This window comes from Schistocerca americana, chromosome 2 (genome assembly GCF_021461395.2).
Source record: "Schistocerca americana isolate TAMUIC-IGC-003095 chromosome 2, iqSchAmer2.1, whole genome shotgun sequence".
In the NCBI taxonomy this organism is placed as follows: domain Eukaryota; kingdom Metazoa; phylum Arthropoda; class Insecta; order Orthoptera; family Acrididae; genus Schistocerca; species Schistocerca americana.
The window spans coordinates 737245668-737261723 of record NC_060120.1 but is presented as its reverse complement, the minus strand read 5'-3'; the positions used below and the strand labels follow the sequence as shown (position 1 = coordinate 737261723).

At 43.3% G+C, this 16056-nt stretch overlaps 1 protein-coding gene across 3 annotated transcripts in view; it reads left to right on the top strand.

The window, feature by feature from the left end:
* The first annotated feature begins 3285 nt into the window (after positions 1 to 3285).
* Positions 3286 to 16056, top strand: part of LOC124595642 — a 212817-nt gene continuing 200046 nt past the window's right edge. For all 3 annotated transcript variants that reach the window (XM_047134476.1, XM_047134475.1, XM_047134474.1), the window contains exon 1: positions 3286 to 3393. In XM_047134476.1, coding sequence (XP_046990432.1) covers positions 3313 to 3393 — 81 coding nt within the window. In that variant the 5' untranslated portion in view covers positions 3286 to 3312. The remainder of the gene's footprint in view (positions 3394 to 16056) is intronic.

Here is a 16056-nt window from a genome sequence, read left to right as displayed (position 1 = left end):
TGTTTCCAAGTGCTCTGGCATTTACTGGCGATAGCGGAATATGCGCCATAGAGGTTACGAGAGTATCGATAGAGGCCAACCACAAGACTCGCTGGAAATGAGCCGCTAATGCCCTCTCACCCTCCAGTATTTAGGACCGCTGCCGCGGACCAGAGCGCCAATTTAGCCAGACAGTTTAGCCAGTTATTAATAGCGTGCAGTTTGTGTTATACAACGAGGATACCGGCCAGCAAACAACATCGTCTCCCTGCTTCCCGTGGTACAGCTCTAAAGAGACAAAGAGACGACATAAAAGCGGCTAGAGAGAATACGACACCAAGTACGTTTTGATGGGTTTTGCGATAGGGCGCCAGCACTGTCATGCTGCAAAAATCACCTTTTCATTTCTACCGCTGCATTATGCGCTTTTGTGTTTCGGTGCATGGCTCAAACGTATCGACGGCTTTCGACAATGACCTGCGGCGAGTGTTTCCTTAAGCCGGCTTCCCACGGGGCGTGACACGCTAGCGTGAGACATGCTGTCGTCGAACACGACCCGTGAGAACGAAGAGACATGAGTTTGACTGTGACGTCACGGGCAGGCGTGAGGGCTCACGCTTCATATCAAACGTGTTTGATTTACAGTCGTGAGTTTGCCTCGTCTGTGGCTGTGTCGGATTAAAACATCTAGTGCTACGAATAACAAGATGGCAACTATATATGCTGATTTCTCACATGACTATGTATTGACAAAGTTATAGGTCGATCTTATTTTATTACTCAAACGATTACTTTCTTTCTATGCTGGTAACATTTTTAATGATCAATATTATTATGCTGATCAACCATTTTCGTATTATTGTTTCTTTCTATTCCTTAAATACTTAGACCTAGAATACTCGTACATTACTGTGCTGAAAATTCAAATAAAATAATAAACGAAAAAGTAGTATACTGTATGTTATTGTTATTACCTGTATGCATTCCATAAGTGCCTTGTGGACCGCTTAACAGGTTTTAGTTATAAATTTACTAATTGTGTTCTTCGGAACACGAAATAAATATTCCAGACTTTTAAAAGAGTCCCCTGTGGCTAAATAGCGTAAAGTTACTTGAACTTTAATTTTTGCTTTTACTGCTTGTCTCATATTAGTATCTGATTTTGAAATCAGAGGTGAAACGCGTTCCAAAAGGTAGTCAAACTGCGCCTGTGACATTCGTAATAAGTTTTTGAAATCTTCAGGATAATGGTTTCTTAGTTCCATGTCAACCAAATTATGTGCCCTCGATGTTCTTTGAAGTATCCAGTTCCTGATCCACCATCGTCTTTTCTTCCGTTTTCTTGAGGTTCCACCAACCGATTCATTCTCTGTGCCAAAACAGTAGCAAAAACCGTACTCATCACAGCGCAACTCTCGATAAAGAGCTCGTTCATGGCCGGCTTCGCGCGATCAACTGAATCACGCTTTCGTTGACACTCCACTCCGTGTGAACTGTCCATGCCCCACGACTGATGGTTTCACTCCTGTCATGGCACGAAATCAAGCATGAAGGCGTGGCACACATTCGTGCTCGCGCCCCGTGGGAACCCAGCCTTGGGTTTCAGCAGCTTCATAAAGCTTCTCCCTTCCACCGCAATGCCGGTCTTCGACGTCAAAATCACCGTTCTTGCGCTCCTTTCACTAACAGGTGCCTTGCCATAGGTCTTACCCAGCGTATTACGAGCCTCAGTCGCAGATTTCCGCTCGCAAATAACGAGAACTGGGCTCGTATGTTGACATATTCAATCAAGAATAACTTTATGAGGCAATCACAAGTCGACTAATATTTTGATGGCGTTATGTTTACAAATACCTAACCTTATTGTATGACACTTATGACCTGCCATCTGCACCGGCAAGTGCCGCGACTGCCATATACAGGGTGTTTATAAATGAATATCGGGGTTTAAACGCTTTATAATATTTATTATATTAAACTTGCAGTTATAAATGATACATGAAATGAAAGAGCAACTAAACAGTTTTACCAAGAACCTTACAAATATTCAATGTGAGCACCATTTATCACACGGCACTCATCAAGTCTATAGCCGAGTTCTCCCCAAACGTTGATAAGTGTGTCTTCAGTGATTGTAGCAACAGCTGCTTCAATCTGGTTTCTTAATTCACGGAGGTCTGCTGGTAGCGGAGGCACGTACACACGATCCTTGATGAAGCCCCAAAGGAAAATATCGCATGACGTTAGGTCGGGTAAACGTGGAGGCCATGCAAAGCAATCCCTGTCATTGGGCCTCTTGCAGCCTATCCAGAGTTGATGTGTGCGGTGTGATAAATGGTAAAACTGTTTGAGTTGCTTTTTCATTTGACATACCATTTATAACTGTAAGTTTAATGTAATAAATATTATAAAGCGTTAAAACCCCGATATTCATTTATAAACACCCTGTATTGCAAAACGGGCCGGCCGGGGTGGCCGAGCGGTTCTAGGCGCTACAGTCTGGAACCGCGCGACCGCTACGGTCGCAGGTTCGAATCCTGCCTCGGGCATGGATGTGTGTGATGTCCTTAGGTTAGTTAGGTTTACGTAGTTCTAAGTTCTAGGGGACTGATGACCTCAGATGTTAAGTCCCATAGTGCTCAGAGCCATTTGACCCATTCTGCAAAACAGCGGAAGCTAAGTAGTAGACCTAATATTTTTTAGCCTTCACCGTTAGCATCTAATTACCCTGGAAGCAAATGTGCGCAGTATTTTTACTCGAGTTTTATCAAGTTTCAGAAGAAAAAAGGGTAAACTATCTTCTAAAAGAACTCTTGCCATGTAACAGTAAGGTACTGAATGTGCCCCAGCGGGGCGATCAGTGAGTTAATAACCTCACACAGGATACGAAACATAAATCCCAGGACGTTTTCAGTGAGCTATACGTCCCATTTATAACGTTTCGTTGTGAGTGATGCTACCGAAGCCATATAAATCACCTCGGTTTTCATTTGACGTGACGAGGCAGAGTAGACGCGTATACAGACACTCCAAATCAGAGAAATTTGAGATGATCACTGGGAAAGGAGCGGGGCAACCTTACGTTCCTAGCCAACGACGCTAATTCCTGAGTCCCAAATTATGCTCAAAGAGCTGATGCCTGATGCGAAACAGGAAGAGGACACAGATGGGATCGACGAGCAGGTGAGGAAAGGTAGCCTCGATGAGCACACGTGCCGCGGAGAGATAGCGCTTTTCAGGGTTTTTCGTATTTACTAGACCGGCGCCGGATGGGTCACGCGAGGACGCCGGGCTGCGGAGCGCGGTCGGAGTGGAGGCCCACTCGCTACCGAGATGGAGGCTCGAGCGCTGCTAGTGGCGGCTGTCGCCAGCGTAACGGTATTCTTCCTCGTCTCTGCAGACCTCATGGCCGCGGTGAGTAGCTTCTCTGTTTCTTTATTCCACGAATCGACGTGCCAGCGTCATTTGTACCTTTGTAAGTTTGCATAATTTGACCCTCCCACGCAGTCGAAGTCGTTAAAACACGATTTGTGAAGTGGTTTGAAAGTAGAAACTTCGGGCACTATTGGGCCGAGAAACCATCGTCAGCAGCATGCAGTTTTTAAGGGGGTGGGAAACAACAAGCATCAACTGACTGGGCCAAAGCTGAAGAGAGCAGAACGAATATCTAGAGACCATCAATGACAAAATCCTCTGCAGTCCTAAAAATTATATATTTCTAAAAAGAAAAGCTCAACCCGATACAGGTCCAAAAAAAAAAAAAATGGCTCTGAGCACTATGGGACTCAACTTCTGAGGTCATAAGTCCCCTAGAACTTAGAACTACTTAAACCTAACCAAGCTAAGGACATCACACACAGCCATGCCCGAGGCAGGATTCGAACCTGCGACCGTAGCGGTCGCGCAGTTCCAGACTGTAGCGCCTAGAACCGCTCGACACCCCGGACGGCCAACCTGGTATAGGGACTTTTTTCCCATCCTCATGTGCATATGCAAAAGTACGGTATACGTCAATAATAACACCTAGCCACATTGTTAACCTAAGAAAAGCTAAACAGAACCAACAAGAATTCTTAGAAAAAAAAAAAAACCTGTACGTACCTTAAAATGTGAGTCCATAAAAGATTACTGTTGTTAAAATACATTAAAATATATAAAAATCGTGTATCCCTGGTACATGGCATGAAACAGGATATCCTCCGTATTTATTTATTTATTTATTTATTGTTCCGTAGGACCAAATTAAGGACAAGTCTCCATGGTCATGGAACGAGTCAATACATGAAATTATAACACGATAGTAGAAACAGATAAAATGAAATATAAGAAACATATTCAGGCGACAAGTCGTAAGTTTAAATATAGAAAAGCAACAATGTAACACTGGAATTTGCTTAATCTTTCATCTCTTCCAGGAGTTCCTCGACAGAATAGATGGAGTGAGCCATGAGGAAATTCTTCAGTTTGGACTTTAAAGTGTTTGGACTACTGCTAAGATTTTTGAGTTCTTGTGGTAGCTTATTGAAAATGGATGCAGCAGAATACTGCACTCGTTTCTGCATAAGAGTCAAGGAAGTGCATTCCACATGCAGATTTGATTTCTGCCTAGTATTAAGGAGTGAAAGCTGCTTCAATACTAGGCCTGCCACATAAAAGGTCCTCAATTAAAAGAGCGGAAAACACCGTCGAATCAAATGAATATGTGGAGTATAATCATCATCATCTTGGACAGTTTCCAGCCTCTGGCTGGGTCTGTTTCGAACATAGGTCTCTCCATCGTGTTGTATCTTGCCACCATCTCTCCATCTTCACCTTGGTCCAGTCTTCTCCTTTCTTCTGGACGCATTCCTCCACTCCTTTCAGCCATCTGTCTCTCGGTCTTCCTCCTGGTCTCTTTCCTTTCTGTTTCATCTCGTGTATCCTCCTGGGTATCCTCTTCTCCTCCATTCACTTAACATGCCCATACCATCTAAGCCTTGATTTCTCTATCCCCTCCTGTAATGGTTCCACCTTCATTAACTCTCCGATCCTCTCATTTCTTAACCTGTCTATTTTTGTCACTCCGATACTGTTTCTCAAGAATTTCATCTCACTAGCTTGTACTTTGCTTTTCTCTTTTCCTTTCATAACCCAGAAGTATTGCAGCTAGGCAGGTACCAGTCCGAAGTACCGTTATCCAAGTTGGCGACGATAACGTCATCCAAGATGGCGGCGATGACGTCAGTCAAGATGGCAGATTTTGGCAGGAAGTTTGAATTTTGGCGAGAAAGTGCCACACCCCTCTCGCCCAGAAAAATGGCGCTAAATTCAAATTCCAACAGGATAATGCATCACACCTAAGAAAATGGCGGGAAAAAAGGACTTGTCTTTATTATTTAACCAGTTTCAAGCAGGTGTGTTCTCCACTGGTTCTGGACTCCAACTGGCTTAGTTCATGTCGGTGCCACCAGAGTGTGCTCTCCTGACGTCAGGTGATGAAGCAAGTACCGTCATTCAAGATGGCTGCACCCAGTCTGTTCACCACGAGCTCCAGAACCCAACTGGCTTAGTTCATATCGTGGCCACCAGACGGCGCTACCGTGAAGTCGAGTGATGACACAAAATCGTCTGCTCTCTCTCATGCACTCGTTATAACTGGACACGTGCCACGTCAGCAGCCCACAAATGACCGCTTACATCACAGACTCAAGAGCGCACCTTTATACTTGCGATGGACATAGTTGTCTGTAAATATGCTAACTAAAGTAACACCCACATCGCTAATCTAACCTATCAATTACCCAAGTACTTAATTCCATTTCAGGTTTAATCATATTCAATAAGTCAATTTACAAGTTCAATATTCAATGATCAAATGAGAAGTTCCACATTTTCCCACTATCAGCGCAGTGTTCGTTCATGGCCTAGCACCCCCCGCCCCTAGAAACTGCACTACTACTACTACTACTACTACTACTACTACTGCATTAGTTACGTGATTCGACTTCATAGAACCTAGGACTTGGAATCAATTTTCACCAATGCCACACCCACCTGGACTTGGACTCAAAGAGTTAAATTCTCAACCACGATCCTCAACCTGTGCACAGTGCATGGTGTAACCCAAGATGGTGGGGCGAAATAGCTGGAAAGCAGATCTGAACACAAGACTTTATTTTGCAGGCCGTGTCCCCACCATGATGTTTACTGTCCAACTGACATAGTACACATTACTGCCATCAGATCGTACTATCATCCCTCCTATGACCTAATCCCAGATGGTGGTCTGAGGGGCGAGAATTATGCTAAAATTACTCAGGCAGCGCTAGGCTGCTGGGGAAAGTAAGGAAGGAGTCCACTCTATTTACTTTCGAACATTTTACTTAGAGCTCGAATACATTTATCACACTGAAGCAAAACACTCTCCATCTTCCAGTTTGATTATGTTGGAAGTGTCTTTTATTTAAATCAGCAGATGTGTGGTGTGTTATGGTTTCCGCCGTAAGACACAGGAGGCACTAGCAGCAGCAGCAGCAGTTTGAGATGACAATTCCCAGAGGGACTGTGTACACCGCTAGGAATGCTTGGCTGGCTGTACGCTGCGCTATTCTGGGGAGTATTGTGTAATATCTTTCTCCGCACTGGAGTGCAGCGCAGCTGTGTGTCATTGCACCAGCATAAGTGCCTAGGTGACTTCTGAATGGGATGTTCGTAATTTTTCTCTGCTGGGGTGTAGAGAATAAGGATGATAGCATGTTGGGCTGGCTGATTTGAATGGGCGCGGATCTGTAGTACTTGTATGTAGTTTGGGGACGTGCCACATTGCATGTATTTCCGCCGAATGGTCAAAACACGGTCCTGTTGCACTAAGGTCGTTCTGTTTCTACATGAGTTGCAGAAGGTGGTGGATATGTCTTTATACGACTTTTGCTCAGTGCTGACTTACATTGGAACGATCACATGCGGAAAGCTGTAGAAATGGGAGCAGTTGCAAGATGCGTAGGGTGTGACTAAAAACATGTTTTAATTTTACTGTAGCAGATAGTTTCAAGGAAAGGTGACTCGTTTAGAGATATGAGAGTGCCTGAAATATGATTCACTTGTGGCTGTGAGCCTACGCAAGTATGTGCTTGAATGGAAAGATATGTTTCCAAATGATGGACATAATTTCTAACATATAGTCTAACACTACAGATCAGAGAAGCTAGTGTACATTTTCCTTCTTACGACCTTAATCAGCACATCATCTACTACTACTGTTTGTGTTGCTTCTCAATGAGTCATGGCCTGTAACTCTGCGGATATGTCGTGGAACCTCTGATATAGTCTCGAGACAGAATGCGCTGCAAATAATAATTCTTTGGGGTAGGTGTGAGGGGGTCGCAAATACCGCGTACACGCCACGTTCCTTAGCCGAATCACTTTCAAAGTTCATTGTTTTTATTCTGAGGTTGCATCGTGGGCTTGCATATTCCTACGATCATGGTCATGGTATTTGTCCTGAAAAAAGAAAACTACCTCAATCAGAGGTAATGTCGTACCACCATTTGTAAAGTGGGTATAGCTTTTAACATGGATACTTGTGTGCACCTGTAGAACAAAGAGCGCTTGTGAGAGCAACATGCAATAGTTGTTGGGATGGAGTGTTTTTCTTTAACATCTGGTCGATTACGTCTCTCTTTCTATGAGACTGTGGTAGGACTCGCAAGAAGAACACAAGGGACAAGCACACGCATCATTGATTTTGGGTCAGTATTATTTCATATCACAGGCAATGATTTATTGACGAACTTTTATACTTATAGTGGCTGTGGGTGCATGATATGTACGTATTTGAGAATTAGGTTTATAAAGCATGTGTTTGTGGAAAGGAGATGACTATGCCCTGTAGTAGGGAAGGTATGGAATTGACTTGGAGTACTGTGATAGCAAAGGGAAGAGTGTGTCCAGTCGTAAGGCAGGTAGAGATATTTCATTTTTCAGACCCACTGCTTTCAGTAGAGTGTATTTATGATACTTCACTCATTGTCGAGTGACGTTCAATTGAGATCGCAATCGTAAGATGGGCGGCTTTCATGATCAAGTGGAAATTTGAGAACATTGTGTATGGAGGTGCGTTTGCGCTGGACCATTACTCCATCCCATGTAAATTGTTTGGTTGACTGCTTCTGAACATTTCACGTCTTTATTTAGTTGAGAGAAGATCGATTGTGGTGTGTGCATCTGGCACATGGAGGATAAGTTTGCCTGTTCTCCAGACATGGGAAAGACCTTAGTTGGCTTGTAAATTATATGGATGATCTGGAGTGTATTAGATTAGCGAGATAGGTATTTGAGGGTGGAAATATGATTTTTCATATGTTTGTTTCTAGTTAGTCAGTGATCTAGAGCACACTCCATGTAGCTAAAGTTTCGTGTATGTAGAGAAATGATTTCGCGTCTGTTTGTCGAGAATTATGTTGCGTTAGCGATCGGTAGGACGCCGCCTAGCGCTTGATATGGAGAAGAATCGGGAAAATTGTATAATATTATGGAGAAAATACGTGTGTTCTTGTAATCGCCAAGTCTGGAGATGTGTATAGAAAAGCGAGCAGGCAAGGATGGAGCGACAGAGACACATTTGTGTAGAGGGGAAACGACTGCGAATTTGTAGAACAGTTCTGAGAGCGATTTCGGCCCGCTGCTGTAAAAGGGTCGATTTTGTATGGTGGGGGATACGAACTGTATGTTCGCTAGATCGACACCGTACGCGTTGATATATTGCTGAGTTGGAGATCGGTTTCACTCACTAATATTCAAGATCCTGGCTCCAGTGGGAGGAGGGTGTAAATTAGTAGGTGTGTTTACGTATTTGATGATCTGTAGACAATTTTGCGTGGTTTAGTTGTCAGTGTGAACTGGTGATCAGTGTAAAGTAGTTTATAACCGCAGAATGTCGCGGCTGTAGAAAGAAAGAAAAGGCTGACGGTGCTTTCCTAGGACTGGATGGCATTGTAACATATAGCCGGTGTGAGTGTAGGCATATGATAATCTTTTCGGGTGCTGTACAGATATAAAAGATAAGGGCATTGTTTCTATAGAATGTGTATGTGTTGTATTGTAATAAAATATGTATATATTGCATTGTAAAGTTACTATGGTATGTGTTATTGCATGACCAGACAGAATGACTGTGCGTCCTATCATGAGGGACATATAGATTCAGCACATTGATAACGACGAGGGTATGATAGAGAGTTTTTACGTGAAAAATTATATGTGCTATAGATACTGAAGCACAGTCGTCAAGAGGAGACATTGCCTGTACAGTGATTGGTGTCGGATGGTAGCAGCAATGATAATATTTAATTGTAGTTAGATTGGTAAATGTATTCTGGGCTTGCAATATTCTTGTGAGTCTAGTATGTATTTGATAATTTGGGGAGAATTTTGTGGGTTTAACTGTCAACGCAATTTAGCGATCTGTGTAAAATAACCACTGGAAGTCCGAGAAAGAATAGGTAGGTGGCACTTCGACACTAGCGGCATAAGTAATTCGCCGTGTAAATTCGATAAGAGCAAATAAGAATGCTCGATTCATTGACATCGTTTGTGCTGGGATATAGGAGTCTCTGCATAGCGCAGGGAACGTTTGCGTATGTTGAAATCTGGAGGGGAAAGTCGTTAGGAGCGCTGGGATGAGTGCATTCGATATTATTTTCGTAAGGAGGTTCTGTCAGAGTAGGAATTTCCATGCATACAAGCTGGGACATATAGAAAGCTAGAGTTAACTATTTCTGGAAGAATATACAATTTGGGAGAGGTCGAGTAGGTTATTATGTTAGATAGCAATGTGACTTGAGTTTAAGATTGATAACGTTGCTAGATGCGGTTGCGATGGTATACGGCTACCCGCGGTGAAACGTCAGTCAAACTTCACGTATGGTCTGTTAGAATCGCTAAGGAGAAAGCAGGTTCTGCTATTGTGGAATGGACTTCTGCAGGGTCTTTGCCGGACCGCAGTTAGAGTGAGGGTAGCGAGGAAAGCCCCACGTGTGCGGCCCTGCTTGGAGGGTGTGCACTGTAAACAAGTCCCAACCCCTGTCCGGTCGAGTCATCAATGGTGCTTACATACAACTTTCCCCTGCATTTGGGGGCAGCTCACGGCTGCACTCTTGCCTGATCACGTCAACGTGTGTGTCTAGGTGAAAGCGTGTTTCGATAGAAATTTCTCAGAAATGACGTATAAATGAGATGTCGCCGAGTGTGTGGTTTGACAGCTGATGGACATGCCACATTGGTGGGCTTGTATGTGCGCTCTACTGGGCAGGGGTTGGCGGAGGGTGCTTACAGGTGTTGATTGAAATATTTTGGGAGCAGGTGTGTAGGCAGTGCTATGAGTTATTTGGACAGTTTACGAATACTGAGCTTGTCTAGACATACCTGTGCTGAATTATTTAGGAGGAGTATGAATGTCTGTAATTAAATTATTTACATAAATTAGGAGTTGTTTGCGTGTCTGCAGACTGTCTATTGTGAGCACAAGCATAAGATGGAGAGTGTTTTGCTTCAGTGTGATAAATATATTCTATCTCTAAACAAAATGCTCGAAAGTAATAGAGCGGACTCCTTCCTTACTCTCCACAGCAGCCTAGCGCAGTCTGAGTAATTTTAGCATAATTCTCGCCCCTCACACCACCATCTGGGATTAAGTCATAGGAGGGATGATAGTATGATCTGATGGTAGTAATGTGTACTATGTCAGTTTGACAGTAAACCTTGTGGTGGAGACACCGCCTGCAAAATAAAAACTTCTGTTCAGAACTGTTTTCCCGCCATTTTGCCCCACCCTCTTGGATTTACCGTGCACTGTGCACATTAGTACAGGTTAGTGTACATTAACCCACCAACATTGGTCAGTAAAGCGGTGTGGTGCTGGGTTGAGGATCGTGGCTGAGAATTTAACTCTTTGAGTCCAAGTCCAGGTGGGTGTGGCATTGGAAAAAATTGATTCCAAGTCCTAGGTTTTATGAAGCCGAATCACATGACTAATGCAGTGGTCAATAGGAGTGCAGCATTCTAGGGGTGGAGGGTGCTAGGTCATGAATTAACACCCCACCGATAGTGGGAAAATGTGGAACTTCTCATTTGATCATTGAATATTGAACTTGTAAATTGACTTTTTGAATATGATTAAAATTGAAATGGAATTAAGTACTTACGTAATTGATAGGTTAGATGCACAATGTGTGTGTTACTTTAGTTAGCATATTTACAGATGTCTATGTCCAGCCCGAGTATAAAGGTGCGGTCTTGAGGCTGAGATGTAAGTGGCCGCTCACGGGCCGCTGATGCGTCGCGTGTCAGGGTATAACACGCGCGAGAGTGAAGACGATTTTGTGTCATCACTCGACTTCACGGTAGTGCCCTCTGGTGGCCACAATATGAACTAAGTCAGTTGGGCTCTGGAGCTCGCGGTGAATACGCTGGGTGCCGTCATTTTAAATACCGGTACTTGCGTCATGATCTGACATCAGGAGAGTGCCCTCTGGTGGCACCGATATGAACTAAGCCAGTTGGGCTCTGGAGCTCTTGGTGAACAGACTGGGTGCAGCCATCTTGAATGACAGTACTTCCATCATCACCTGATGTCAGGAGAGAGCCCCTTGGTTGCACCAATATGAACTAAGCCAGTTGGAGTCCAGACCCAGTGGAGAACACTCCTGCTTGAAATTGGTTAAACAGTAAAGACAAGTCCTTTTTTCCGTCATTTTCTTAGGTGTGATGCATTATCCTGTTGGAATTTGAATTTCGCGCCATTTTTCTGGGTGAGGGGGGCGTGGCACTTTTCCGCCAAAATTGAAACTTCCCGCAAAATCCGCCATCTTGATTGACGTCATCACCGCCATCTTGGATGACGTCATCGCCGCCAACTTGGATAACGGTACAGGTGTTTGACTTGTTCCAATACTCCCAGGTTTTGGATGCATATTTCAGGATCGGGACATAGTACAACCGGTATATAACCTTTTTACTGATTTGGGCTACTTCCTTAGTCCATATTAAGCTTCTGACACTTTTCCGAAATGCTTCTGCTTTTCTCCCCCGCTCGTTTATTTCTCTGTCGTTTTCTCCATTTTCCTGTATCAGGCTTCCTAAGTACTTGAAACTCTCCACGCTCCTCAATCGTTCTCCACCAATTGTTATCCCATTTGTTCCTCTCTCCTTAGTTCTTGTTGTGATAATCATCTCACTCTTACTTATAATACTTTTCATCCCATATTCTTGTACTGTTCGATCCCATGCATCCAACAGCTCTTGTAAAAATGGTTCAAATGGCTCTAAGCACTATGGGACTTAACATCTGAGGTCATCAGTCCCCTATTCTTAGAACTACTTAAACCTAACTAACCTATGGACGTCACACACATCTATGCCCGAGGCAGGATTCGAACCTGCGACCGTAGCACCCGCGTGGTTCCGGACTGAAGCGCCTAGAACCGCTTGACCACAGCGGCCGGACAACTGCTCTTGTACTTCCTTCTCCTTATTCCCCCAAATCACCAGATCATCTGCAAACACTATAGTTTTCATCTTTCCTTCACAAATTACTTGTGCTACTGTACTCATTATATCACATGGATCCGCTAGAAGATAGACAGGTAGTCTTTCGAACACTGAAACGCCGAAAAAAGGAGGATTATATAGCGTGTTCGGACATTCTCGTTACATATTTCTAGGACTTGTAGAGAGGAGTGAGTACATAATATTTTGAATAGGAACCCATTTCTGGAAACGTCATTCAACAACACTACAGAACATCGAAGTTATAGGCCCCGCCGTGTGTAAATGTGTGTATATACAGGTTGATTCCGTGATAATGTCACAAAATTTTTTAGTGATGATGGAGAATCACAAATGCATCAATTTGCGGTAAGAGTCCCTGTTTCGGCAACGAACGAGTCGGAAGTTACAAGCGGAAATCAATCTGATATCTCTGACAGCAAAGTACATGTACTGGTACTGTCGTTGCTAAAATGTAGGGTATGCAACTTTCAAAGCTGCTAGTATGGACCAAAATAAGAAAAATTGTCTGGTAAATGTGGGCTGTAAAATGCGAATTTTAAGAGCTATGCGCACTTGTTCCATAGAGGAGATGTGTTTCATACTAGCGAAGATAAACAAGTGCTCATAGCTCTTCAAGTGCTCATTTTACAGCCACGTTTATCAGACCTTTTTTCTTGTTTTGGTCCATATTCGTACTACCACCTCTGAAAGTTGCATACAACAGTACCGGTACACATGTGTTGGTGCCAGAGCCATCAGAATTATTTTCGCATTTAGCTTTCGACTCGTTCGTTGCCGAACCAGGGACCCTTACCTCGAATTGATACAATCATCCTTCTCCGTCATCAATGAAAGTTTGGAGCATTATCACGGAATCACGATGTATATTCATATATGTACAGGCGCCAGGGCCTATAACTTTGACGCTCTGTGGAGTCGCTGGACGGCGTTTGTGGACATGGGTTCTTAATCAAAACATTACGTACTTATTCTCCTCAACAAGTCCTAGAAGTTTGTAACGGGAATTTCCGAGCACCCTGTATAGACTGTGCGCCTGCAGGCATGTGTGTAAACACAATGTAATTCCATGAGTAAAATTTGCAACTCGCCAGTACTGAATACAAACCCACCAGATTCATACGAGACACAACTCAAGTTGCATCCGTAACCTAAGCGAGTGGATTGCTCACGCCATCTGACGGTCAACATTTCGATCAATGAAACCGCCGACAACAGCTTTAAGAAACCAAAAACTAATATTCACTGTAGTGAAAACTAACCTCTCATGTGTTTGCAGCACTAATGAGTTGCAAATTTTGCTCAGGAAGTTCCATTGTGTTTTCACACATTCTGTAGAACCACCTTTTTTTGACGTTACAGCTGTTGAGTTGTTGACCGCCGATCTATCTTCATGCGGATCGATCTGTGACACCCCCTTAACCATGAATAGTTCTAAATTTTGTAATGGGGGTATGGGCTGTCAATCAGCTAATACTCTGATTTATATTTTATTGGTGTTTCCCGCTCTTTTAATTGAAGACCTTTGTCCTTTTACGGAGGTCATATTATGTGGGAGTCTTTCAGGCAGGCCAACGATTGAAGAGGATATACTGTTTCATGCCACGTAACAGGGATGCACTATTTCAACCCATTTTAACTTCAGTTATGCATCCTTTATGAATTCACAGCTTAATGTACGTAAAGGACTTTCTTTCTGAGAATTTCTGTTGGTTCTCTTTAGCGTTTCTGTTGTTAACAAGTCCGCAGCCCGTGGTCTTGCGGTAGCGTTCTCGCTTCCCGCGAACGGGGGCCTGGGTTCGATTCCCGGCGGGGTCAGGGATTTTCCCTGCATCGAGATGACTGGGTGTTGTTGTGTCGTCTTCATCATCATTCGTCCCCATTACGGTCGGAGGAAGGCAATGGCAAACCACCTCCGCTAGAACCTTGCCTAGTAAGGTTGTGCGGGTTTCCCGCATCGTCCCCTACGCTCCTCGGAATATGGGACCTCATCACCATCATATGTTAACAACGTGGATAGGTGGTATTATTGATTTATAATTTTGCGAATGCAGCTGTTGACGCGACGCAGGTTGTGCTTTCCCTTTTAGAAATTAACAGTTTTTGCAACTGTATCGGATTTTATGATTGATGATCAGTATCAGCAGTTGTGAATGTCTCGTCAAGACAAATGTGTGGAAAATATCTAGAGAGTTTGAGACATATTTTACAATGTTCGCTTTTAATTTTCATTCTCTGACCGAATGAACAGGAAGAGCTATTTCAGAGACTGCCCATTTAGTCCTTGGTTCTTCCAAACCACACATAAGATTTCCTGATATTGGGCTGAAGGGTTCCTCATTGATAATATTTGAGAGCGAATTCGAAGTTCCTGCATCTTCCATTTAACGAAGGTTCCACAAAATCTTGGTACGAATTTGTTGGAGCGATTGAAATTAGAAGACTGGAGCTATTTTTCCTTTATTTCTAGTACAACGTAGGAGGCAAAAAATGCAAGGACCCAGTGTGTGTACATGTAACTATTCGTGTGTGTTAAAGAAGTAATTGTCGATAGCGTGTTAGACATACGCTGAAGGGCATCTGTTCTCCTGTCACCCCTAATTTTTTATTTCTAATTCAATTCTCCACACCGAAAGGTAGAACAGGCAGTTCGTGTTCTGACCCATTGTCGAATTTGGGTCTTACCAGTCAAATAAAAGGCGAGCTTGCAGTAGGGCTTAAGAGACCCAATTTTGAATACTAGGAAGAGGATTGCCAGTTCCGGATTTTCTCTTACAACCAAACAGACCTCCCGGCAAGATTTTTTAAGAGGGTGACTGGAACAAAAAAAAAAAAAAAAAAAAAAAAAAATTGGTTCAAACGGCTCTAAACACTATGGGACTTAACATCTGAGGTCATCACTCTCCTAGACTTAGAACTACTTAAACCTAACTAACCTAAGGACATCACACACATCCGTGATCGAGGCAGGACCGTAGCAGCAGCGCGGTTCCGGACTGAAGCGCCTAGAACTACTCGGTCACAGCGGCCGGCTGTGACTGGAACAATTTTGAATTTAATTCTGTGGTAATATGTCTCAGAAAAAATTATGATAGCTTAGTAAACCATTAAAGTAATATCATTAACTGACAGGGTCCGAGAGACTCTCAGCATCTTTAAGGACACAGGTCAGTTGTTCTCACCGGAATTCTGAGCTCTTGCGCATGCTATTCAAACGCTACTCGGAATTCTTAGAATGTTTGCGCCCATTCGGCACGCACTATGCAGAGTTTTCTCTGTTGATAATGAGGAGCATATCGTCATGAGAGACGCCGCAACTGTACAATTTTTTTAAAAATATTTACCGCTACAGCTCAGTTGCAGCACGTCACAATTGATAGCTAGTTTAGATCACAGTTAATCTTGAGATCTAACCTGTCACGAGTTGTGAAAAGTCACATTTATTTAAAAAGAACATGGTCTTAAGCTGTAAAATAAAATGAACATTAGAACAGTTCACTTGTGACCATATTCCGTGGCACACAGCATTGAGTT